Consider the following 27,572-nt stretch of genomic DNA (forward strand, 5'->3'; position numbering starts at 1 on the left):
ATGATATCTCTGCAGTAGAAAATGAATTAAATAACTATGCTTAACTGGTAAGCACCAGTAGCCCCATTATGGGATCCCACATATGGGATATATAAGCAAAAGCAAGATTGCACTGTACACATGGATATGTGTTGTGTTTATGTTAGGTGTGTGACTGTACTAGCCGTTTCTTGAGTGTAATGTATGATTCGTTTAATTTCTGAAAAAGATTAAACTCCTTTAAGAACTTTGTATGAGGTAGAACATCTCAACATGCAGTCCTCATAGATCAGTTTTTCTTCTGCACGTTATCTCTCACATTATGTACTTTACTTTGCGCAGCTTAAGTAATTGGGTGGTAGATTTTCTGAAAGTTTCCTGGATGCAATAATTGCCTGCATAGGGCCTAACGGGGGCTATTATTCGAGTTGGCCCAATTGGTCCAACTGGTCCAAGGACGTAGACGGAGTGACGACAACACAAGTGCTCACCAACTGGTCCAATTGTGTACTAATTTATGATTAGAATTAGAAATTTCCCAATTGGAGTCAATTTTTTTTTTGACTGGGGTTATTATTAATGTATTTGATCCCTCAACAATTCTACGAGGAGGAGGACGCGCTGCAACTTGAGCACCCCCCCCCCCCCCCCCCCCCAAGTAAAATTTCTGACTACGCCACTGCTGATGGTCGACAGAGTAGGAAATACTATGCAAACTACATGTACGCACAATATATTGGCGTCACTTGGCGCCGCCAATGCACTCGTTATAACCCAGCACACATTTTGCTCACTTCGGCACAGAGAATAGGCCTCATGCCACCATTGAATTCCGCTGGTACTTTCTTATAGAAGCAAAAAGAGGGAGAAAAGAAGTGAAAAGAAGGAAGGAAGGGTGGACTGCAGGTCCCATAGAACGTAAAAAAAGGAGCATAGAGTAAATAAAGGAAAATGGAAGGCGGAAGTGATGCTTGCTGCACATCCAAAGGAACAGAATCGTCGAGGCGACGAGCAGGGGCAACCCGCCCGGCAGGCTGCGCAGAGCAGCGAAGGCGAACGGCCAGGTCCGTTCACAGCCGCAGGTTACAACCAATATTTCTGCTTCCGAGGTTCTTCAATCCTCTGAGGCAGGGGAACAAGCTGCAGCCACTCCAGGAACCACGACCCAAAGGCGGAGATGCCGCCACCACCATCACCCAGGAAGGCCGCCAGGAACTAGCAGACACCGCGGCAACCTCGGCGAGGGGAAGTGCCCGCCTAGGCACGCGAACAGGAGTGCGAGCTTGAGGAAGTAGAGGGCACACCTAAGGGGGGAGTCTCGGGTGACCACCGCAGGAGTGGCGGTGCGAAGAGGAACCACAAGATGGCTGCCGGTCAGCAGCGAAGCCATGATGGAAGTCGCTATGGAATCGAGGCTTGCGGGCGACGGCGCGGGCATATGTATCCGCAGAACAGCGATGAACAGCAAGTTGAAGGCAGTCTGGTTGATGATATAGGAGTCACATAACTTGAGAACTTCAGAGAATCCAAGTGCAAAGAAACGTAGAACGACGGCAGGGCTCCCATTGGCTCTCATATGTCACACACCCACTTGTCAGGTGCCCAACGACACAAGAAAAAAGTAGTTTCCCATCGCAGCGCTCGCCGACTTTTTATCTCGTGAGCAGTGATCTAGTTCTATCTGAAACACGTAATGAAGTAGCTGGAACCTGTGTTCCACTTGACTGTTTCGGGGAAAAACAATGAGCTGGCTGTTCCAATGTAATCAATGTATTCCACAGAAGTTACTTATAACGGAAAGGGGCTGCAAAAGTGTGTGTTCCACTTAAACAAAGCTGAAATGAGCCTCGTTCTAGATAATATATGTGGAATAGAGGCTTTAACCAAAACTTATGTGGAACCGCAAACATTTATGTGGAACCTAAATTAAGAGTGTACGATCTACAAATTCGTATTATGGAATCGTGCAATTTGTTTCGTAGACGACTCTTTTCCCTCGTTTTAGATATTTCGTAGATTGAGTGCTATTTTTAGACCCCTATCACAGCTGTCAATGGCTAAACTTGTGCAGTAAAACCTCTTTTGTCTGACAAAAAAATTGCATAGTGCCAGAACTTGAGCTAGACCACCTCCTGAACCGGTTCGGAACAGTTCCTTTGAGTCATTCTGGTTTGGTATGGTGGCTGTAGATTCAGGTTCGGTTCTGGGCAAAAATACTGGTTCAGTTCCAATTTCGACTTGAGGTTCAATTCCGATTAAACACCTTGGTAGAAAGTCCATGGAATTGAACTATGCAAAACCTTTCGCGCTGTCATTTATGCGACAGTACTGTGCAGAAGCCTGATAAATCTAGCAGGACTGAAATTTATCACTACTAGAGCCTCTTAAAAGCAATTTTCCGCCATGTTCGTATGGGACAGTGTTGGCACCGCTGCCAAAGCAAGTGTGCAAAACACTCGCACCGTGTGCGAACTGTAGGTGGGAAAGGGCTAGAAAGCTAAATGAAACTTTGGTTGGATACCGCGTAGATCATTTTTCTCGTCACATATCGGGAAAAGGAACCAGTCATGCCTGTGAACATTAGGTCGTATGCTTCAAGCCGCTGCACTTGCTGCAGCTCTTGCTAGCTAAGATAGTAATTTGGCGAAATCTCATCAAAAACCACAAACCTTCAGCAGCATGTATGTTTAATGCAATGGAGCAGGTTGGCACATTCCCACAACTGAGGGCTTACCTTCCTCTCTCTCATTCAGTGTTATCTGTTCTGTTTCACCGTTTCTTTGATGCGTTTGTATGCACTAACATAGTTCTTTACAAAGTGATTTTTTTCCTTTCCGATACTGATATATACAAGCGCAGGACTCTTCACAAGAGGTGGGCCTCAGTTCATGGGAGCACCTAGCCGTTTACATCTTCTGGGTAACAGCTAGGGAATAACATGGAACAAAATCATTGCTCCCCACCCCCGTGTGCACACCTGTGTGCTTCCAGTGCTCTTTGCTTTGTTCACCTGTTTTGCATTTCACTCCGAGTTTCCACCTGCTGTATCCTGGCCTTTACCTTCCATTCCTGTGGTTCTGTACCCCTTCCCACGTCATTTTCCTTGTTTCGTTAAACTGCGACTTCGCGCTTTTGTTCCGGGGCAAGACTTTCCAGATAAGCCAAATTCTCTATGAATTACCGATCTATCCCATTTGTGGTAAATCCCCAGGAACGCTGCATTAGGTGTGTCGTAAATGAAGCTGTTACGTTCAGTGCACAGTGGAATTAGGCGATACTTAACAATTTATCTTTGAAGCAGAAAAACCATTTTTAGGTACACATTCTAAGCTGGCCAAGTGCTTGCGAGCATGCTCCACAAAAAAAAGAAGTCTGCGATCCCCGATGATACCGAATGATTTCAATCAGTTTAGTACATGGCAGTGCCCCGCTAGCACTGCAGTACAGGAAGTGCAGGCTGTACTCCCTCACATCTCAAAGAAAGTTACTGTGAACAGCCATGACAGCACAGATGGGACTACATGAAATGCTTTATTTCCCCTGACCTCTACTGGCTAGAAAAAAAAATACACCATGGTTAGAAATGAATCAGGAGAATCACTTGTACAAATACACATTTGACCGTGGTGTGACACAGATGCCTCTCTCAGGCTAAAATGCAGAACAGAGTCAGGGAAGGATGAAGAGCAAACAAAGCTGCTTGGCAGCTCTGATAACGCTGCCAAATATTTATGAAGAAGCTGAGGCAGGCCATTCTCGACTGTCGCTCATCAAAAACAAAAGCACTGTTCGGCAACCAAAGAAATCGACAGGCAACACAACCATCGCAGACTTCGGCACACTCAAAAAACTCTACTCCACAGATTATCAGCAGCGATCATTGCATAAAAGGCTTGGCAAAACTAACACAAAACAGGCCAACAGAACATGCACACAAAGCAGCTCCCAGTTTGAAAGCCTGCTTGCCCGCATAACGCAGGGCATAAACTAAACTTTTATATGACAATTATAAGCGTACAGAGTGCATGCCTGCCTGTCCCTTGGCACCATCTAGTGCCAATCCTTTGGGAAGGCAGCAGGTATCACAAATTTAGCACAGCAGAAAGAGCCAATTAGTATTACAAGGTTACTCATTTTGCAGTTTGCATCAAAGAAATGTTGCTGCTCATTCCAAGACACACACTGCTTCTGCACAGGCACTCAGAGCATACAAACTATACGAAAGTTAGTCACGCCACGTTGCCCAGCACGAGCACAGTACTGTGCAGAGGTCTGGCCAGTGTTAACGACAGTCAGAGATGAGGCCAGCTAAAACTATGCACTAAATTTTACGCCCACAGCACTCCTACAACCCTTATGTACATGAAACTGTTTGCAGAGTTCCCCCTACACTCGGCACTCTTGTAAAAAAAAAAAAAAAATGAAAGATGCGCACCAGCACTCTTGCAGAGTCGTGCATCCAGCACAAGCTCACGTGCTCAAAGGCACGGAAGAGTTAACAATACCAGCAGCTGCAGCCCAGGCCCTGCTGCCAAAGCATGGGTGTGCAAGGAATGCAAAGCAGACTGCAAAGAGACCTAGAAACGCGCCAAGCTGTGGGGTATGTGTGCAAAGTGGTAGGCCACAGCAACTGCACCAAGAACCCTCCTTTGGGCAACGGTTTCCACATGGCAGTGAACGTAACCAAGCCATAATCAAGAGCAGACAGGCAAGGCTTCATTACCCAAGCTGGCTGTGGCCACTTTTCTACAGTTCCAAAGTTTTCCAGAGGGAGCCGAACAGTACATGTGTGTGTGGAGCATGGCCAGCCTATATTGTGAATCATACTACATAAAGAACACCGCTATAAACCAAATAGCTCTCTGAAATGTAGTGAGCAATGCACAGGCGCAAAAAAGAAAAAACAATTTGTGTGTGTCAGGACTCCCTCACACTAGTGCTGCAAGGGTAGGCGATCGGGACCGAACATTACAGGAATAGTGCATGGCTGCAGTATGTGCACAAACTGCACTCTACAATTTAGAATCCGTTAGATTTGGCCCACTTTTCAATGTTCACACAACCCGGAACCCCTACGTGAACACACACACCCCACAGCGAGACGAGAGACGACTGCCAAGTGTTGCAAGCAAACTTCCCTACAACAGCAAAATCTTCCCTGCATCGCGGCAGCCGCCTTGCCCTGTACACCCTTCCCACTCAGCAACACTAAGCACCCAGTGAAATCGCGCCACGATGTATTCACTCAGAAAAATGCACATTCCAAAAACAGCAGTGTTATTGTAAACAATACTGTCACTAGAAAAGACAGCAGACAAGAAAAGCAGCTGCATTACAAGGTATTCCCTGCACTCCTTGTGGTGCAAGCAAAATCAAAACACGACAAAACAAAGTTCGAAATAGAGGAATGACCTTTCCTCCAAAAAAGCCTTGCACACAGGTGTGCACAGAGAAGAACTGGAACAAGATGAAAAAACAAAGAGTAAATTGAACTACAAAAAGAAACTACAAAAATGCAGCAGCCAGTAAAACCTCAAAGTCAATAACAAGGCACAAAAGCTCAATAAAATACAGATTCCAACAATAGCTACGCGAAATCACTGCTGGTCTGAATACACATTTAGGTGCAGCTGTTTATGTGCATGACGTGAATGATGCACCACACTTTCCGTCTGGTTGACGCTTGAAAAACGAGACCATGTCAAAAAGCAATCGTGAACGCTGCAGAGACAGTGAACCATGATGCAAGTCAAAGGCATCTCAGAAAAGTGCAAAACTGTTTTGAAACGTCACCGGTGTTAAAGATGCTCAGCTTGATAGCCAATATAGAGGAATGCAATGCCGATCAACTCAAAGATTGCAAAATCACAAAAAACTCTCGTCTTCTTGCTTAAGGATGGCACTTTAGGCAAAAAAAAAAAAATGGTGGGAATGAGAACAGCAGTTTCCTCCATTGTAGCTATGCACATTAGTGGAACTTGCTTGATTAAAGGAAGCACATACCCGAACAATGTTAAACAGTGCACGGTTTAATACTGCTAATTGCAAAAACTCTGCAAGAAAAATCAGCTTGTATTGAAATGACGAAAAACATCTATTTACAGCACAGGTACATATCCAGGACTGAAGTTTTGCTTGTAAACAACGCGAGGACCTCGTCTGACATGGCTCATCGTTTACCACCTTGCACTGAGCAGATTTTAAAAGGCATTGCCTGTTTTAAAACTGAACAATCAGATGAGAAAAAGTGCACTTACATAAGAAAATTCTTTAAGGACAGCTCAGATGGCACGTCAATCATTCCAGGTCATGCACTAAAACAAAACTGGAGCAAACAATCTTCACTGTTATGGAGCAATAATCTCTTAGCAAGCTATATTAATGTCATATGAACTCCTTTCATTGTTCACAACATTACACATGCTAGTCAAAGGCCACTGGCTTAGCAAAAGTCTATCCTGGCAGCAAAGCCTCAAGAAACTAGAACTGAAAAAGTCTACAAAATAACGCAGTAAAGAAACTCAAAAGGAATCAAGGCAGCCCAAGAAACTGCAGTTACTATTAGTTACAACTCCTGAACCCAGTCAAATTACAGCACGTCAGAGCCCACGACGATGATGCCATCTAGTGAGCTTTTGCACCCAAACTGGAAAAGGCCGATAAAAAAGACTACTGTGAAGCAGCCTTTAGTCACTGTGACACTGCTTTGTGACAACCGGAGGATTACCCATGAAACGGCTGCGTTATTGTAACCATGTGCCAATGAGGGCTAGCCTTGTCTATCAAGAACATTAGACCAGGTAATAATCATTCAACTCAGTCAGCTGATGAAGTTATTTGGGGCGTACCCCAGAACTTGCACTGGCAGTTCTGACTGCCTGACCAGAAGGGAGGGGGGGGGGGGGGGGGGGGGGGGGGTTACAATGTTACATGGCAGTGGGGGAACAGGAGACACACCTTGCTAGTGAAAAGTCATCCCACCACAAGCAACATAGAAAGCGCACCGGTTTCGTTCTCCAGCTGATGTGGCCACCACAAATGCCCTTTGTTCTGCACAGTAATTCAGCATACATTCACACACCGTGCCAACACTCCCCAAAATTTGTTTTGTTTGTTCTTACGCTTTTCAAGCTGAATGGTACCACCACACATCTCCTGCCAAACATTGCTCCGAAATGTAAAGGAGGACAACAGTCGAGAATGACCGCCTTCTAAAATGGGGGGGGGGGGGGGAGCAGTGGAACACAGGAAAGACTGGTAAAAAGTGGACAGAGCACGGCCACCTGGCCCCCAGCTCTGTCGGCAGTTCTTGCAGCGACAAGTGAATAGCTTCGAAGGGAGAGGAAGCAAGAGGCAAGTGACAGAAGGTACGAGTGGCCAGGATTCATTTGATTTATTTCTGCCCTACCTCTTTGACGATCACACTGGCCACTTCAGGTTGACTACCGATTGACTGAACACATGCATGCCCAATTCTAGCAGCAGTCGACACATTACCGTATTTACTAGCATAATTCGTACACTTTTTATTTAAATTAAAGCTTCAAAATGGAGTGTGCAAATTATGTGAAAATTTTCTGAACACGTCATAAACAACTCTACAAATAAGGTCATAACACACAATATGTACTGTATATTGCCCCCTATACGTTCACGTCCCAACTCGCACAACTCGCTGGCTAAAAAAAAGTTGACTCCAAATACAAGATGCATGCCCCTCCCGCCCCACCCCATGTTATGTAGTTCCCCACGGGATGTTATGAAGGTGCGCGCAGAGCCCAAAGCAATAAGCACGCAGCAATACAGTCAGAGGCAAATCAGGCGATGAAATGGCGCCCTCACATTCGGCCCGGCTGTCTAGTGGGGCAAACCAAGCAGCAAACGGCTCGGTAGTTTCGGTGCACACACAAATGTTTTTCTGGGAAAGTAACTGTCAGCGCGAGCGAGCCAGACAAACAGCACACAATTCGTCCACTTGCCACTCGCACCTTTCACAGCTGCACACAGTGATGCAGCCGCACCAATCTTCCCAAGCCTGCCTTGCGCACACCCACGTAAATGCTGGCGGTCTGGCAAAGCAGGGAGCACAAAATATGAAAGTTCTTTTTTTTTTTTTGGAAACCTGGGTAATAATATATTAAGCGTGCGCAAATTACACGAGTAAATACGGTACCTCCCAAGTGAAGAGTGTTGGCAGTTGAGGGAAAAATAAATGTATTAAGAACAAGTCACTGGGGTGGAACAGAAAATGAGAGCAGAGCCTGCTGTGGTCTTGCGAACTCAAGTCACAGGTAAGACTGCCAGAATGCCCAAGTGAACATGATGCAGTGCAAACCACCTGCCTTTCCTTTCCTCTTGCCAATGCCAATTTATAACTTGGAAGCCACCTTTTACTGGTGCCAACTTGCCAGACATAAAACAATAAAAAAAAAACAGTAAGCCTTTGATGCCGTGTAGATAATCGGCCGTTAATTGAAGCTATGAAGGGGACGTGTCATCGAAAGGGAACCTGCTGCAATAGTGGAGCGAAATCAACAAAATTCGCTGCAGGTCAAGCCAAGCACACAGACGATAACTAAGGTGACATTGATGGGCAAGAACAGCAAAAACTGGGGGCCGTTTGGATCAAGTGGAGAGGGGACTTCCTGCTTTCGCAGGGGAAGGGGGGGCGGGGGGGGGGCATGGTACAGTGGGGAGAAGTGAAGATACAAAAACAAACAAACAAAATGACTGTACACAAAAAGCAGCACGTGCTGCGGTTGTGAAGGAAGGGGGCAACGACAGAGAATGCAGGGAAGAATCCAGGGTGGCTGTGTGAGGCGGGTGCGTTCGAGCCGGTCAACTGGACTCGGGCACGCATGTCCGCCACAGCTTCTGCAGGTCTGCAAACATCTGTGCCAAAGAAATGAAGCACACAATGCTCGCACCACAATCACAATCGCACTAGTCAAGGCACACTGTGCTCATCACATGGGAAACACCCGACATCACAGGAACAATCAGAACAGGAAGGACCAGCAGTTCATGATGATGATGATTATTATAGCATTAATAGAACACAGGGGCTTTTCAGGAGAATCAATGCGCTTCTGCAGCAATAGCATCCAGTGCTTTTGCAGATGTAGTACCTCGAAATTTTTGTTCGACTTTCCATACCTGAACATGCATGCATGCAGCAAACAAGCACTGCATGTTATGTCTTCAGTAGGGTGTCTCCATTGAGGATATTACTTCCCATACTGATAATTTGCTTTCAGGGCCTTCTGTATTATTCGAGGGTAGCAGGGCATGCAAGATGTAAAAAAAAAAAGGCACATATGAATATGTGGTTTCTTGTGACCTATATCATGGCACCCGTGCTTGGCACATTCTAAAGGCTTTACATCACATAACAGAAATGAAATCTTTAAAACAATTCTATTGCTACACATAAACATTGTGCTGTAGAGGAAACAAAAAACAAAGCAAAGGCCCAATGCACCACCTGTCCTTAATTTTTGCAACGAACTGTCAACACCTCTCATTTGCAAGGATGCTGCCCCATAAAGAGAATCTGGGGGCAGTTAGGGACAAACCTGGTGATATTCTGTCCCTACTTTGTCCCGAAACGAAATTATTCCCGCAAATGGGCCCAAAAGCTGTTCAAGCTCTCCAGAGGCGAAATTCTAGAGGCCCGTGTACTGTGCGATGTCAGTGCACGTTAAAGAACACCAGGTGGTCAAAATTTCCGGAGACCTTCACTACGGCGTCCCTCATAGCCTGAGTCGCTTTGGGACGTTAAACCCCCATAAACCATAAACTAACCAAGTTCACTGAATTTCTTACTCGTTTAGACCGTTGTTTCTTAAAGGGACACTGAGGAGAACTCTATCATTTTTTTTTGTTAGCAAAATTTGATAGTTCGGCATTTCATGGCTTTGTTGCCGCTTGTCCGGGTGCGAAAGATGCATTTATTTCAAAGAAATTTGGATTCGAAGATGAAAAAGTTTTACCCGCCGCTCTGATTCAAACTCAGGGAACTCTTATGACGCCACGGCAACTCTTATGACGTCTCGGAACGGAGTGACGTGATACGTGACGTAAACGCAGACTCCGTGATTTCTGACGGCTAGTGGTGCGGTGCGCAACCTTCCTTTGCCAGGCTCAGAGATTCGTGGCTTCCATGAAGTAAGGAAAATTCCTCCAAGTTGGCGCATCTTGTCCTAGGAAGTCATCACGCTTGTACTTGCGAGATTGGCCTGTGGCGGCGACACCTGTATTTTGGTTCTTGCTATTTTCTACATTACAAGAGCTTTGTTTTCAGTAAGAGTGGCGTTTTTGTGATCAGGAGCTGCTATTCTATCGATACAAGCCAACTTCAATTTCTACTCAGTGTCCCTTTAAAAAAGATTAAATAAATGAGGCATGTTCAATAAGACTGGTAGTATTCTGCATATTCTCGAGTGACATAAGTGACCTTGGGCTCTACTGCAATACAGTAAAACCTCGTTAATTCGAAATCGCTTAATTCGAACTGCCGGTTAATTCGAACTGACGGCCGGGTCCCGGCAAAGCCCTGTGTATTTCAATGGGTCAAAACTCCCGATAATTCGAATATGCCGGTATCCACGTCGGTTAATTCGAACTAGGCGCCGATGGGTGGCATTGCTCCTCGCATATAGAAGTCACCTCGTAGCAAATACAATGCGCTGAAAATTTAAAAAAAATGCAGAATGATGAGAAAAAAAATAAGCCAGCACGCATGTCAGCACGCACGAGGTGAGACATGAATTTCGTTGCCCGAACCAACCTTCCGGTGCATGCCGTAGCAGGTTTTCGCTGCCGGAGCGTCGAAGCATTGGCTTGTCTATTTTTGGCTGACGCGCGGTCACGCGGGTAGCCACCCTACCGCGGGCGCCGCCTATGCTCCGGCCACGGTGGCTCCGGCGCAAGCCGTTGCAGCAGGTCAACTAAAGGACTACCTTGCCGATTACTCGCTCAGCGATGTGCTCAATGCAGATGAAACCGCGCTTTATTTTAAGTTGCTGCCGAACAAGGCTGTCAGTTACAAAGGCGACACGTGTTCAGGCGGGAAGAGAAGCAAGGGAAGAGTGACGGTGTTGGTGTGCGCAAACGCGACTGGCACGGAACAGTGCCGCTTGCTAGTTATAGGCAAAGCAGCGAAGTTAAGCGATGCCGAGATTATTGAAGCGGCCTGCGGTGACCAGATGCCGCACAACTCGGGCGCGGCGAGCACAGCTGACAGCGACGACGAGTCCGACGGAGGCGACGATCCATTGCCACCCCCGAGTGCATGTGAAACAGCGTCAGCACTCGATCTGGCTGCGCGCTACTTCTCCGCCGATGATAATTCGGACGCTGCGTTGGAGCTGTTGGGCAAGTTGCAGACGATGCTTGTCGAGTCACGGCAAAGGAAACGAAAACAAATGCGCATCACCGATTATTTTTCTCTTTGATATGCTTTGCCAATCTGCTGTTAATAAACATGTTTTTGAAGCATAGTGTCATATTTAATCATTAAGCTTGCTGCTTACGCGAATGCATTTTGATGTTAGCTCCAACCGCATGAACAAATTAACTTTATTTCCTTCGACATTCGGGCTCTATGATTTTAATTCGCGCAATCGCCCGCCGCAAATGTGTAGTAGCGCGTAGTAAGAGATAACGATCTCAGATATGCCTGTTTTAGCTTCGGCCCGTGCTGCCGGGCGTGATGGCCGCTTTTTTTAGCGCCCCGCTCGTTAATTCAAACTCCGCTTAATTCGAACAATTTTCCGGTCCCCCTCGAGTTCGAATTAACGAGGTTTTACTGTACACCTAAAGCTAAGGGCCCTCGCTTGCATGGTCCCTGGCCATTTATCGCAATGTTCGCATGATTGCTGTGGCCCTGCAGCTTATGACAGAAAAGTTTTAGCCAATTAGAAAGAGTATTTACTTTTCAACAGTATGTGTTGTGAGCAACAAATGAAGTGCATAAAACAATATACTTTTGTTCAACATAGCCTGCTTGCATGCAGTTTTCTGGAAAAACTACAGCACCAAAAAGAGAGCTGCTTCTGTGCCGCTTAAATAAAATGTTTTTCTCAGTAAATATGGAGTGGTTTTTGGCTCCAATGAATAGTTATTTAGAACTGGCGTTCACCAAAAGAGCAAAAATGACACATATTAGAGGCTCAATAGCTTCCTGTCTAATTGATGAAACGCAAGTTACCCGTCATCGCAAAAGAACAACCCACGAAGGCCTGGGCACACACTACCCGCTACCCAGACCTCCGTAGGTTGTGTTTTCAGGCAATGGTGCAGTTTTTAATTTTACTCTTAATTTACTGCATGGGTCTGCGATTTGCTTGCCATCTTATCATCCTTGGGCATTATTCAAAAATCACCAAAATTAGCTAGATTTAATTATTTTCACGTAATCATTTCTTTCATATAAAAATCTCAGTTTTTCCACACGTCCGCAGTGAAGAGATAATCAATCATACAACCCTGGAAGCTCGCAACTTCTATCTGACGTTTTTCAACTCCTGGGCATTACAGCATAAAAGGTTAGTCTGCGTGAAGGGAGGGTAAGGATGTAGGGAGAAAAAAAGCCCCACCTGGTTGACCCAGGCATCGTCCTGCAGGCATCGCTCGAGGATGATATGCGACTCGGTCACCTTCTGCTCCTCCCGCAGGCGTTCGATCTGCGCACACACACACACACACGAGGGTTGCACATTTGGGGTTGACACTGCCTGTGCCCCCCCTCCCCACTGGTGCCTCCGAGTGTCCACCACACGGCAGTGACGGGATATGCGGTTAAGAAAGGGGCCAGCCCCAACTAATCTTTGTTCCTAATAAAAATAAACTGTTTGGCTATGTACAGCTATGTTGTAGCGGGTCTTCCAGCAAAAGACACGTTTACTTATGAACAAAACTGCACTAAAAAATTTGGCATTTTCATTCCCGCCGCCCGATTCCCATTTGTGATGTCAAGGCCTAAGGGGACTCAGTGACCGTTGTTTTTAAGCAAATGGCACCGCAGCCTAGCCACAGAGTAAGCGTACAAAGATCAGTCTCAACGTCATCATATTTTGTCGTGAAAACAATGGGTAGTGGCGATACTTGCAGAGCAGGATTTTGACAACACGAATATCTCACAGGGCTGCAAAAAATATCGTACCAACTAAAATCTGCATAACCCATGAACGAACAAAATCCATAAGCAGAAGCGCAGGAAGTGCACTTATGTAGGTCTGTTAACCGCTGGTGGGATTTACAGTGCAGTCCACTTATAACGATACCACATATAACGATATATCGGTTATAACGATGGGTCGACATGAGAGTGTCATTTTATGCATTAGGTCTATGGGGAAAAAAACCATTTATAACGATAGGTTATTCACCGCATATCGGATATAACGATCAAAATATTGCCATCCAGATGGCTTTTTCCGTGCAAAATAATCGTAACATTTGCGTTGCTTAGTTCCCTGAAACGAACGATGTCGAGACGAGGCGATGTTTACCTCCGTAAGTTCGTATCTGCCGCCATTACCACGCTACGCGTCCCGCGCCGCCCGCGCACCAGAGAGTACTTGAGCAGGCGCAGCGCGCCACAAGATGGCGCTAGCTGCTTCACACGCGTCAGTCACAGTCGCTCCGAAAAAGATAGAAAGAAAAAAAAAAGCGACAAGCAAAGCGGCGCGGTGGCGCCCGTGCCGCACCCAGTCTCTCTCTCTCGCAATAGCAGGCTGACGCCACCGAAGCAGCGTGCAACCAACGGTACAACCCAGTTCAAAGATGGCGCCGACAAAGCGTAAAGCTGTGTCGCTTGACACGAAGATGGATATTTTGCAGGACTTCTTGACGCGGCTTCAAGGTGAGCGCCCTCGTGAAGAAGTATGAGCTCGACCAGTCGACGATATCAACCATCTTGAAAACCGGGAGCACCACGATTGTGAAGGCAGGAGCTATCAGCGGCCATGCCGATCAGCGGAAAAGGGTTAGAGACCCTTTGTACGCCGATGTTGAAGAGGCGCTTTACCAGTGGTTCATCACAACCCGTGCGCATAATGTGCCTATTAGTGGGCCAATACTTGCCACCAAAGCAAAAAACTTCGCTTTTCTTCTGGGACGGCCAAATTTTGAGCCTGAGGGAGGCTGGATTCAGCGCTTTAAAAAGAGCGGCACGGAATCGTTTACAAAAACGTGGTAGGGGAAGCGGCGTCTTTGGACACAGAGGCAAAGCAGCAGTGGCTGCAGACAAAGCTGCCCGGCGTGCTGGAGCGCTACGCGGAGAAGGACATATATAATTGCGACGAAACTGCTCTGTTTTTTCAAATGTTGCCGTCGAAGACTCGCGCTCTTAAAGGAGATCGATGCCCCGCGGGAAGCACTCGAAACTTAGGGTGACCGTGTTGCTGTGCGTTAGCATGGACGGGAGCCATCGTCTCAAGCCTTTCATAATCGGGCGATCAAAGAAGCCAACGTGCTTTAAGAATCAGCACATCCCGGTCCGCTATCGCAGCAACAAGAAGGCGTGGATGACCCGCGACCTGTTCGAAGAATGGCTGCTCGAGTTCGACAGTTTAATTGAAGGCCAAGGAAGAAAAGTAGTGTTGCTACTTGACAACTGTAGCGCACACAGCGTTAACCCAAAGATAACATCTGTCAAATTGATGTTTCTGCCTTCGAATACTACGGCAGGCCTTCAGCCGTTGGACACCGGCGTGATCGCCAACTTTAAAGTCCTGTATCGGCGGCGCATGCTGGAGTGGCTAATTTTAGCCATTGACCGCGCAGCTCCTGGCACGTTGGGTCATGCAGACGGGCCCCCTGACCCGAAGATCAGCCTTTTGAAAGCCGTGCGCTTCGTTTACGGTGCACGGTATGAAGTAAAGCAGTCAACCATATACAACTGCTTTAAAAAGGCGGGCTTTGTGCGTCAGGACGAACTTCCCCAACCCACTGAGACCAACACGGTTTAAGCCCCTGACATAACTGAGCTCTGGGAGCTCATTCCTACTGGTGACACAGGTGGTGCGTCGATGGAGGAGTTTTTGACTGCAGACAGTGCTGCCTCGTTCTGTGATGAGGTCACCGACGAGGCGATCGCCGAAGATGTGCTGTCTCGACAGGCGGCAAAGTTGTGCGACGGTGGCGACGGCAGCAGCGACAGTGACAACGAGATTGACAGTGGCACCTTGACCCCGACCACGATGTCCACGCAAAGTGCACTGCCGTCGATCGACTCCTTAATTGATTTTATGCATGTGAAAAGATTGCCGCCAGTGTTCGCGCAGCAGCTGGAATCCATGCACACCGCGGTTGTGAAGCTGAAGCTGCCGCAAAAGGAAGTGCAGATTTCGGACCATTTCGGCGCGCCTAACCCTTGACACGGTTACTGGCGCTAGAAATAGAGTTTGTTTTTCACAGCCTACTTTCTACATCATCTATTCTTTAGAGCAAGTAGCGAATTCAAGTTCGGAGCTGCAAAGGTATGTTCCGCGTTTTTTATTTTTTTTATTTTTTATAACCAGTCCAGATATAGCGATCATTGGTTATAACGATCATATTTTTCGTCTTTCTCGATATCGTTATAAGTGGACTGCACTGTATTTACGGCCACACACGACCGCTCCAGTAATGTGGTGCACATCATATGACTGAAGATGGCAATGTATGTGACGTGCAGGCAGTGCTTAGTGCTTGAGAGCGCAGTCATGGCTCACGTGTTCGTATCACCTGCAGTGGCACGGGAGAGTGCTCGGACGCCTAAGCACATTGTGCTTCGGCCAGGAAATTTTACGAATTTGTATCATCCCAAAACTCGTATCAGCCATGATTGTGTCACTGAGATGTTACAGTGTTTAATTTTTGGTCTTTCCTAGCTCCATGTTCAGGGAAAGCAGCTCCATTAGGACACTGCAATTCATCCATAATGAACCAACATGAAATTGTTCCCAGAGTGCCTTTAAAGAAACGGCCTGAGTGCACTGCTGCACACTGGCATTAGAGAGAGCTGCACAACTTATTAAGCCAAAAATTTGACTGAACAAGCCATGCAAATTGAGCTCGAGTAAATATGAAAATTCAGATCGTTCAAACTGCTAGCACTGCCCTAAGCAACAGCCACATAATTCTGCAGTGTTCATTCAAACCAAGGCTGAGCTCACACTGATTAACCCAACGCATCGCACCGTGAAGGATGAGGGAGACTAACGATTTTGGAAAAATTCTGATTCGATGCTTTCAACAGTACGCAGACAATAAAGCATTGATGGAAACGTGAAAAACAGTCACTAATGCACTGTTCTCATTTCAAAATCAGGCAAGCGAGCATTGCCCAGTCTTTCCCCAAATAAATTTACTGCGATGCAAGCAGTTCGTGAGTTTTTTCGTTGTCACTCGATGGTTCTAAAAATTTTTCTGGCCCCATGTAGTTCAATTAAAGAGCCTTTTTTTTTTTTTCAATATATCACACGATTCTGGGCGGTCCTTTGAAGTTCGCCACACAATGAAAGCTTGTTAATTCAAACCTAATTAATTCTGCACAATTCTAACTGTACGACTTGGTTCAACCACGCTCCATTGTAAAATATAGCCCGTTAATTAGAATGTGAATGGATGGCGCCACCAATCATTCGAGATATGTGCTGCCATGCCTGGGCGACCTGTGCATGTGGCAAATTAAGAAACACTCCCACGATGCTGCGTCGCCTCTTTGGACAAGAGGGCAAAATTTGTGTGCGAGATGGGAGGCCAAATAAAACGGGAAGGGGGGGGGCTCTCTCTGTGTTAGCGGCAGCATCCACGGTGAAGGCAAGTATGCATGACCTCTGAGATTTGTACCTGGCTGTTGCTTGTAAATGGTGATCTCGAAGACTTCAGTAGCTTGCTGCGTTCGCTTCTGAACAGCGATGAATGACGCAACTGGCGGCGAGATACAGAAAATCAGCCCTGTCACAGTGCCTCCAGCACTCCAAAAAACCCCATGGTCATGCACGAAACGAACGAATTGGAGATTTTTCTGATGTTTGCTGTGCGTCGTTTTTTTCTGGTGCCATTGACATCACGTTCCGTGCGGCTGGTTGCAGCCATAGAGGAGTGCATGTTGGCGGGAGAGGGGGGCGGTGGTCGACATACAGGCAGCAATATATGATATGCAGTTCATGTTACGACTGTTGTACCGTATTTAAGGATGTGTTTGCGAAATCCCTGCTTAGTTTGCGCACCCCCTTTTTTTTGAAGCCTTACTTTAAGGGAAAAAAGTGTGCAAATTACGAGAGTAAACACGCTGGTAGTAAGGCTGACAACACAGCAACGGCTGCCGTATAAATGTGCGTAAGGGCCGCACCCGTGCATGGGCGCACCCTGTTTTAACTAAGGAAATATTACCAAAAAATAATATGCCTGTAAGGGCCGCACTCAAACTTTCCACGACCCACGCGGGAATAGCCTTCGAAATGTAAGCACCGTGGCCTCCGCGATCAGCTCCGCCTGCGAGCAAAGGTGCGCTTGATCGCGGAGGCAATGCATGTGCACAGCAGCTTCCAGGTGGCGCCCACGGATGGTGCCCGAGGCCGCGGCTAATCATCATCACCAACTTTTCTCTCCGCTGCAAGCTCCCGCTATCCATATCGGCATCAGTATCACCAGCACCACCCGTTTGTGGCTGTCAAAGCGGTCAAGCGCACAGGAGTTGTGGTAGCATGTTCTCCGCAGTTGTGGCCTTCATGTGCTGCCGCTGAGCGTTGCAGCTTTAGCACGATAAGGCAAGCACCTTAATAGCTACATGGCTGGGAGTTTGCTGTCAAACACGGCAAGCGTGCGGCGGGCAGGAAATTTGACGTGTCCGAGAAATGCATCCGACGATGGTGCAACCAAAAGAATCCATTGAGGAACACAGCCTCCAAAAAGCGCGATTTTCGAGGCAAGCCGTGCGAGTTTCCCCGAACTGGAAGAAGAGCTGCTCTGCTGCGTGATGGAAGTGCGGAACAACGGCTAAGTGCCAACAACGGACATGCTGCGTGACTTCTTCTGGGAACAGCATACACCAGAGCACAGCACCAGCTTGGAGTCTGAAGACTCCGCGAGTGACAACTGAACATAGAATAAATGCCGCTCACTGCCTGACCTGGTTGCGTTTTTACTTTAAAAAAAAAATTTTTTTCGCACATCGGGTGTATGGGCCCCGAAAATTGGCCCTCAAATCTGGAAAAAAAAGGGCGGCCATTACACGCCTTTATACGGTATTTTTTTACACACATGAACAAAATTTCCCACAGTGCCGCAATGCCTGTAAACTGTGACGCTGAAACACCAGGATTTGTTAAACAAGTGTTTTACTGATCAGGAAACCGCATTATTTTTTTATTTTTTTCGCGCTTTCAAATGCACGTGACACTAGTACTAGGAAAAAACACATTATTATGGGTCATAAAATCTGTCTACACAAGTGTGTCAAAGGACGTGGTAACAAGCGCTCACTGTTTTGAAAAAAATGGTGAAGTAGAACCCTGAGTGAGAGCAAGACCCAAGGCCCCATTCCCCATGTGGACAGGATCCCAACCCCCCCTTCTCTCTCTCCCTCTGCCACATAGCAGCGCACCTTTTCCTTGCATCGGTGGAAGGTGTGGTACTTGTAGTGGTGCAGCTGACTGACTGTGGGGATGTGCTTGGCACAGGTGACACACAGCTGGAAGCTGCACTTCTCGGCAGCCCCTCCTTCAACAGGCCTGGAGGAGAGGTCCAGCTCGTCATACGGCTCGCCAGAGAATTCGACCAGCCGCATGGCCACACCCTCACCACAACCCTGCACAAGAACCAGAAGCGCACACGCATACGAGGTCAATCACAAACTCATACAATGTTGCACATGAGGTCACAACAGGTTGTTACGGGGTGGTGGGCAAGTGATTGGACGGGAACTACTCCACCCTCTGGCATGATTGCAACAAAGGTTGATATCTGCAGTGCATTTCTTTGCGAACCTTCTCTGTCAATGTGGTTTTCCAATCCAGAATTTCTCAACCTCCTACCCCCTTTCAGATCCGCATACCTGCCAACCTGCCAATGTCAAAATTTGGCAGACCTGGGGGCATGTTTCCAGGTGTTGAACATGCCAATTTGAAGTGTGACTTTGCCATACAAGCCACCACTCACGTAAGAAATTTCTTGCAGTAACTTTATGAAAAATTCTTAAAAGTGATGGCTCTTTATCACCACAAGTTCTGCAGTGTCAAGTTATGCCCTAGTGGACTCCGATGCCCGTTTTTTCCCCTCCGAACCTCGTGTCGTGCAAGGTAGAAATGGCAGAGAGCACCTAGAGGCAATTTAGTCACAATGTGCATAGGTCACTGCAACAACTCGCAGCAAACCACTCTTGTAGAATGGACCCTTTCCGAGGAAGGTATGTTGCTGGGTGAGTTGGCTGGTAATCATTCTGAGAAAAACAGCGCTGGCAGACAATGCGCAACGGCAGGAGTTGTGACCACTTCTTGTCCGTCATCCACCAGCGCTGCTTTCCTCAGAATCTTGCCGAGGGTTCATCCATGCCGCCACGGATGGTGCACGCTACAATACAGACCGCCCTCCTTCCACTTAACTTGCACCAAAGAACCAAATTAACGGGGTTCGAAAGTGGGTGGCAGACTTGCACAGTGCATGTGTGTAACCTGACCAGTTTCAACAATGCTTATCAGCTTATCTTAACCCTTTCAGAATCACAATCATGTTTAATTATATAAGAAGGAAATACAGCCTGGATAAATGTATACAGAAGGAGGTTCCGTAGTCAGCGACTGTACTGGGACCTAATATAAATGCAAACATAGCAGTAGTAATAACAAGTTGATGAAACAATCGTGCCATTGCATATTTCCGCGGCGACACACATATTATACACAGGGGTGAGTAAGCATATACAACAACCAAGCAGAATAATGAAAATAAAAGTTATACAATGTTTATAGTTATACAGTTATTCAGTACTACTCATACATTACAAAATAACTAAAAAAGAGAAAAACTGAACAGTAAATTGGCAATGGGGAAGATAGTGCACATATTAAAAGCATGCAGTGTACATCTGATATAATACCTTATAATTCTAAAATGTGGTAGCTTGCAAGACAATAGGACACATATGTCCCACTTTGCTGCCCATACTAAAGGCACAAGAGGAAATGGGATGCAGAAGTCCCACTTATTCTGTGCTGCCATCTATATTAAGGTTTCAATGCTTTGTTTAGAAATGATTTCAGCCGTGTCCACTCTATGAGGTAGCGAGTCGAGACCTTAAAACTTTTTTTTTTCTTTCAGGTGAACGGCAAGTTTATGGCTATATTCAATCTGGCAAAGAACAAAATCCAAGTGCCTGGCAAGTTATCCCTTTTTTCTGCATTGAGAAAACAAATCTAGATCACAACGGGCACTTGTTTTGAAGATTTGAGATGACAAGCAATAAGAGGACAGCACTTTTTTCACCATGTTGAAAATAGTTGGACATTTAGCTAACAAAGCCTGGTGACTGAATTTTGGGCGGTAATTTTCAAATACCGTACGCAGAGTTAGTTCTTGGGCAGTAAATCATCAGTGGCCAAAGATTCAGAACCACCAGCACCAAAGAAGCCCTTCCCAATGAACAACGAGGATAAAAAAAATAGCCAAAAATTAGCTGTGTACGGATATTCGAAATTTTGAATACGAATCGAATATGTTCGATATCTGATTCATAATCGCAATCGAGAAATTGATATTCACGATTTTCCGAATATATGAAAATTCCCGAATACTCGCCAGCGATCGTATACTGCGCGCAGACTTTCATAAATTCGACCATGGCAAAACCGCAATATCTGGGCAAATTAGCCGATGATTGAGTAAAAAATTCCAGGAAAACAATACAGAGGTCCTATTCCCTTCCTTCTTTGTCGTTTATCACGCGGACCGATCGCATTCCAACGCCGCTAGACTTGACCTTGTGCGAAATTCTGCAAGTGGGCTTTCCCACACATCACATGTGCTGCGAACAAGATAGCCAACGGCCCGCTTCGAACAATTGCAATGCAAAATTGCACTTTTTTTTAATCCTTCCTTAATACATAGCATAGCTAATGCCTACGTCCGAATAATGAGTCCTGTGGCCTTCATAACTCTCCGAGCATGACCTCCGCCATCCCATTCTGTAAACTACGCTATGCGGGAAAGCCTACTTGCGGAATCTCACGGGAGCCTCCCGAAGGGGCGCGTCGAGTTGTCACAATAGGGCAAGCGATCCTGTAAAAATCTCGCCTATTGTATGGTGCATTGTAACCCGCGCACCTCTTTAGTGGGCGTAACGGCAAGTGTGACAACAATCGGAAGGCCCCTGTCGCTAGGTCAAAAAATAGCCTGGCCGCGTAGTTTCGGTTTCTGAGCTTCGACGCTGACCCGCGGCAACTGCAACTGTCGGCCCGCACATTCGCCGGTAGTCCAATCCCACCTCCGCGCGGCTTTTTCACTGCTTATCATCAGCCGCCATCGGCCGCCACGCACGGAGAGGGGGTGCCGGCTTTGTGCGTTGCCATAGCAGCTGCTCAAGGCCAGCACCAAGAGCGATTCAATGGAGCCCCGCAGCAAAAATGCAACCACACTGTAGCATCCCCGATATCTCGTTTGTCTTGCCTTTATTTAATGTGCCATGCTTTGCTTTCGATTGTAAGTGGACCCTCCCAATTCGGATTTTCGAATTAAAAAAAAAAAAATAGGTCGACTTACGATCGTGTAAATACCTAAACACACTAAACCCAGAGAAAATTTAACGCAGCGCCTCCCGCACCCTAGGGTCAGCACCAGAAACAAGTTTTGCTTAAAAAAAACAAACTTTTGGACATGGCTCCCTTAAAAAAATTGGTCACAAACAAGCATTAGCCCCTCAGAAAACCTGACAGCACACAATAAAAGCGCAAAGCAGTCACGCTGGCTTTGGCCAGATAACAAGCACATGCTAGCAGCGATTTTTTATTTTTTTTCCTGAAAAAATGATTCTGAACAATGCTTGAAAATAATTTTTGGGAGAAATCAGGAGGGTCGGTCGAAATTCGGGGATCTACCAGGCAATTCGGGAAAGTTGGCAGGTACAGTGCAATCCCATCATCATAACCGATTATCGTTTCATCTGGACAGGCAAAAAAAAAAAAGCAAGAAGAGCACATCCACGCAATCCCCCATGCATGTAGCCACCACCACGTGTGCTCCTGTCAAGGGCGCACAGCGTCTTGGAGCCGCCAAGAAATGCCCTGGGGACAGCACGAAATGGGGAAATGTGCAATAAAAGCGAAGGCTTAAAAAAAATTTCTTAACATATCGGGCGGAAACTACGCTTGTGTCAGATGGCATAGCGGGGAAGTGGCCAAGCAAGCTCCTCTCTCCAGCGATTGTGACGACGATAGCGCTTGGTTCCCAAGGCCGCGGGCAACGCTCCCTCACGGAGTTCGTCACCACGCCGGTCCATTCGGGAAGTTTTTACCTCATTCGCCTCAAAGTATTTTATTTTTTATCAAACTTCAGAGCGGCCAGAAGCCTACCGTTGTATCCATTATTTCGCCAATAATTGTATCGTTATATACGGTTTATTTTTACAAAGGGGCAATGGGAGAATTAAATCTAAAGAGTTTGATCGTTATAAGCAATATATTGTTATATCTGGTATCGTTATAAGTGCATTGCACTATATATGGATCTGCCCATGCAGTGCGACAACCTGACTAGATATAGTATCACCTTGCAGTGACCCGCATCACACACACACTACACATAATGCCATGTACAGTCGCTGACCAACTTTTAGGACCCTACGGGACCTGAAAAATGGTCTGAATAATCGTACAGCTCGAAAAGTAAGTGAGCTTCAAAAAAAATCACTTTGCTGTGAAAAAACAACTTGAAAAATCACGAATTAACGATTCCCCACGTCCTGCTTGCCAGCGATAATATTAGACTGCATTTGATCAACAGTCATGATTCCTAGGCTGCACCACCTCCTGTCACCAATACCAGACTGTGTACGACATGGCCGTAAAAACACCGCAACGAGCACACTGAGAGAAGCGAGGACAGAGCTCCTTTCCTGGGGCAATGACAGTCACGAAGACCACGAGAGGGAATCCAGAGGAAGACGCGAGTGGAAGCAGGCACCTCTGACTGCACCCCATGTCCCCCCCCCATCATCCCCCACCACGGCTGTCCCGTTTTCAACATGATTGGACCCTTGGCTCACGTGCCCTGCTTTGTAGGCTACCTCGATGGCAACTAAAAGCATGCCATTAATTGGGGTGGCAACACTGAGAAACACATGATCAAGCATATCCAAGCCAGTCCGTCCAACTAACTCTGTTTAAATACAAGATGGCACCTTTCATGGCAGCGAGGAGCCTGTTGGTTGTGACAGCAATGCCTCCTCGCGTTTATGTTATGTCGAGAAAACGAACTTTGTGTCAAAAAAGCAATCTCCACGGTACCGCTGGCAATTGGAATTTTAACCTTTGGACTTCTCAATCGGTCATGAACACGTTTTTTTGTGTTGTGTTGAGTTTTATAGCGCATAGGCAGCAAAGGCCATCATGCACCCAACTCAACGCACAGTAATGCCTCGTGATAACGAAGTCAGCGGGACGCCGCAAAAATTCGTTATAAGCTGTAATTCGATATAAGCAACCACCCGAGAAAATCTAAAGCAGTCGAACTTTAATTGCGCCGCAACTGCGAGGAAGTCAGAATACAATGTATTCAGTCAAGCAAAACATTATTCAGGTGCAAAAAAGGCAGTGATTTTTGGCTGTTTCAAGTTCTTACCGGGCGCGTGCAACCCGTGCTCTAATCTGACCAAGCATTGCACGAGGTCGCGGTCGCCGCTGCCCATGCATTCAACTTTCGGGGTATTTCGAATCACGAAGGCAGTGGCCGTTTGGGGAGGGGTCACGGAAATGCTGTGGCTCGAGTCTGAGGCTGTGTTTGTTGTGCTCAAAAAATGATTAGCCGCTCACTGTGGGTATGCAGCGCGATCGCGAATACTGAACGGTTCTGCAGTAGGGGCTTTGCATGATTACTGAGCAATTTTTTCCCCGAGGTGCGCAGCTGTGAAGTTTGCAAAACGAGTTTTTCGGCGCACTGTTGTGGACGAGACTGTGCTAACTCTACGATTTCAGTGTCTGTGTTCGCACAGCGTCGCATCTGCGCCGTTGACAGATGTCTAGGAACAAAATTCAATGATCCTACCTTACATTTAGACCGTTTGTCTAGTCATATGGCGCGAATCGAGCATGACCGGCTCAAGAAAATCGCCAGGGAAGCACCATAGTTGCGTTGACCCGCCATGTCGACAGCCTGACTCGCCGCTGGCGACGCTCAGATTTTTCGTGTTTTCGGCAAGTTATCGGTCTATCTGCACCGTCAAAAGTGCAACGTAGCTAGGGGCGATGTTTTATTGTGATGCAGGCCGATTATTCGAGCGGCAAGCAAATTTCTAGACCGGCTTTCCCAAAGTCGTCTTCCCGATTTGTTAGCGCAGCTCCTCACGTCAAACACGGCAAAGGGCATGCGACCAGCAGTCGCTTGCGACCAGGCAGCAGCTCGACAACACCGTTGTTTATGCTTGCAAGCGCTACCTGCGGGTCGCCTTCTCGTTTGAAGCGTAAACTCTCAGCAATGACGTTGTTCACACGCTTTCGAGAGTTTCGTCTGCTTTGGCCGACGTGAAACGGTGTTAGGCTTAGCGATGACTACGGCAACCAGGGAGCAACTCAGTTCGTTGCCGAAAGCTCAGCTCGACCTCGACTCGCAAGTGTGAATAGGCTCATAATCGGAGAGACACTTCTTTCATGCTTTTTGGCACGTTTCAGCTCCAGAAGTGCTCTTTGGAGCGGTGAAATTTTGCTCATCGAGCGCACCCCATGGAATGCTACGGCACAAGTCTGCCCGCGGTCCTTTGGCCACTTTTCGGCATCCATGAGACCGCGGTTTTCTGCCATCGCAAAGCGTCATGAAAACTTTATTTTCGTTTGGATTCTATCATGGGGGACACCAGCGATGCGACTGCAACCGATACGGGTGCGCTGCACCATGGAATTTGACAGCTTCCGTTCGCTCTGCTGTAAACAGCTGGGGACACTCGACACTCGCTTGCTACCCGTTACTAGGCAGGTCATCGGTCGTAGGTCTGGTACTTTTGTGGCCTGTTCTGTGCCTGAGACTAATTTGTCGGTGGTGTTAATTTGACACTGCATGCGCAAAAGGGTCACCGCCGCTCGGCGGCGGCGATGCCTCCGCTCGCCACTTCACTCTAAGCGGGGCAAGCTCATCGTGCGCTTCGAGTAATGCGGCTTAAAATGCATGCGTTTGGATGGGGACTGGAAGAAATTTCGAATAAAGCGATACTTCAAGTAAAGTGATTTCGTTATAACGAGGGATTACTGTATAGGAAAAGTTTTCTACAGAATTTACAAATGTAAAAAATCATCGGTGGTGTAGAGGGCTTAAAACACTAACTTGTACTACCTAGTGATAACAAAAAAATTTTATAGATGACTATTAGTAAAAGCTTTAAAGAGGGTCGGGTAACCTCGGTGACCATCCCTGGCTGGGCAAAGATCTCGAGGCTTCCAACGAACCAAATAAAGACCTCAGCCCTCTTCTCAGGAATCAGAAAGTGGCTGAAGTGTATCAAAAATCAAGCGAAACAGTGGGTCGGAGTTCAGAGTTTCTTGAGAAAAGCTGCTTCTCTTAAAAAGCTACAAGCGCAAGACATGTCAACAATTGCATAATCAGCTAAGAGCAGTGTTGGATGAAAAGGAGGTAGTGAACAAGTACACGTTCCTATGGGGTATGTGATGGCTCCTCAACAAGATCTGAAATATCATGCAAGTGTGAATTACTGCAGTCTGAAAAAACAGTCAGCTCCTTTACAACCTGTGATAATGAAACATAGAATACAGTTTGGGAAAATGCATTTCTTTTAACTCTGCCATGCACCACTGCATCATAAGCCCAGGAACACCAAGCGTGCGTCAGTTACACTGTAGGCCTGAATAACCTCCATTTCTTCATAGACAAACTTTCAACAACCCCTACGACAGGTGTTCACACGAGGTCTAGATACCGTATTTTTTAATGTAACGCAAGTTTTCTTTACCAAAGATAGAAGTGAAAAGCCATGTCTCGAATTCAGACATGTGCAAATAGTGAGTTTTCAGTTCAAGCGAATATGAAGTGAATAGGTAGTATTTTGTTCGAACAGTTCTGAAACAAAGCGAATATTTTCTAATTGAAACGAATAGATAGCAACTGCAAATGTAGCAGGAAAAAAGGAGGCAATTCATAAGAGCTGAACAGCATCCGCCGAAAAATGAGGTTTACAAAATTCACTCAGGAAATTGAAATCAGAAATGAATCAAAAGAATGCTTTCAAACTTGCGCTAGGCAATGTTCAATCAGCAGCAAGTCAATGTGCACAAAGCATCATAGCCTCAAGCCATTACTCTGATTCGTTACAAGCTGCTGATTTTAAATAACGATTTTTCGGACACAAGTTGAAATTTCGGACACAATTCATATTCCAGACTTCCATGGCACCAGGTCATGGATCCCATATAGTTCAATGTACAACCTTGACCGAAATTTCGGACGTGTTGCACCTGATGCCGCAGTTACTCAAACCTCATTCACACAGAGCAAGGCCACGTGACCGCACTGCGTACGCATGATTGTGCGTTCATGCCACTGCCGGAGGAAGCTATGGCCTGGTCTGAGTCGGCCGTAATGCATATGTCGAAATATGTAAGCAAAGGCACCACACGTGACGGAAGTGGAACATGCCATGCGGCATGCCATCATATTGTCACCGATAAACGGCTGAAGCACAAAGAACAGGTTTAATTAGACATGCTGGGCGTGCAAGACAGCAGGGAGCTCGAGCAAGGAGGATGACAAACCTCTAGCCCCTCGAATGCTCAAGGCATGGCAAGTCCCTGCTAAAATAGTTCGGTCACAGCACGGTGCACTGGATGGATTCGTACTGTGGCATTACTCCCCCTCTCTGAAAGGCAACGACTCGGTGCCGCAGCAATGAGAAGCAGGAAGAGAACGGACCTCGCATGTGTCTGGCGGCTGGTGTAGATACGCCTGAAGCGCTGGCGGGCGTGGTACGGCTTCATCCGTGCGACATGGACGACTTCAGAGATCGGCCGTCTAGAGGAGCGAACTGTTCCTTGGGTGAAACTTCATAGTTCACCTCACTGACTTGGCGAAGTACCTCGTAGGGGCCAAAATATCGGCGTAGAAGCTTTTCCAAGCACCCGCGCATGCGGATTGGGCTCCAAACCCAGACTTGTTCGCCGAGCTGGTAACTAACAGCTCTGTGGCGGAGGTTATAGCGGCGAGCGTCGTGGGCTTGCTGGTGCCGGATGCGCTGTCGAGCGAGTTGGTGGGTGGCCTCGGCGTGACGAATGAATTGGGCAGCACCCATAACAGATGAGGTAGTACTAGACGGAAGCAGCATTGCGTCCAACATGGTTGTGGCTTCGCGACCGTGTACTAAACGAAATGGAGTGAAGTGCGTCGTTTCCTGG

General features: G+C 46.9%; 1 protein-coding gene across 4 annotated transcripts in view; it reads right to left on the reverse strand.

Annotated features, from left to right (window-relative positions):
• Nucleotides 1-3,491: 3,491 nt before the first annotated feature.
• Nucleotides 3,492-27,572, reverse strand: part of LOC144128225 (uncharacterized) — a 46,367-nt gene continuing 22,286 nt past the window's right edge. For all 4 annotated transcript variants that reach the window (XM_077661452.1, XM_077661453.1, XM_077661455.1 and 1 more), the window contains exons 6-8: nucleotides 18,578-18,781; nucleotides 12,579-12,665; nucleotides 3,492-8,871 (exon numbers count right to left, since the gene is read on the reverse strand). In XM_077661452.1, the coding sequence (XP_077517578.1) occupies nucleotides 8,818-8,871; nucleotides 12,579-12,665; nucleotides 18,578-18,781 (345 nt within the window). In that variant the 3' untranslated portion in view covers nucleotides 3,492-8,817. The remainder of the gene's footprint in view (nucleotides 8,872-12,578; nucleotides 12,666-18,577; nucleotides 18,782-27,572) is intronic.

The sequence above is a fragment of the Amblyomma americanum genome, chromosome 4 (genome assembly GCF_052857255.1).
Source record: "Amblyomma americanum isolate KBUSLIRL-KWMA chromosome 4, ASM5285725v1, whole genome shotgun sequence".
Lineage (NCBI taxonomy): Eukaryota > Metazoa > Arthropoda > Arachnida > Ixodida > Ixodidae > Amblyomma > Amblyomma americanum.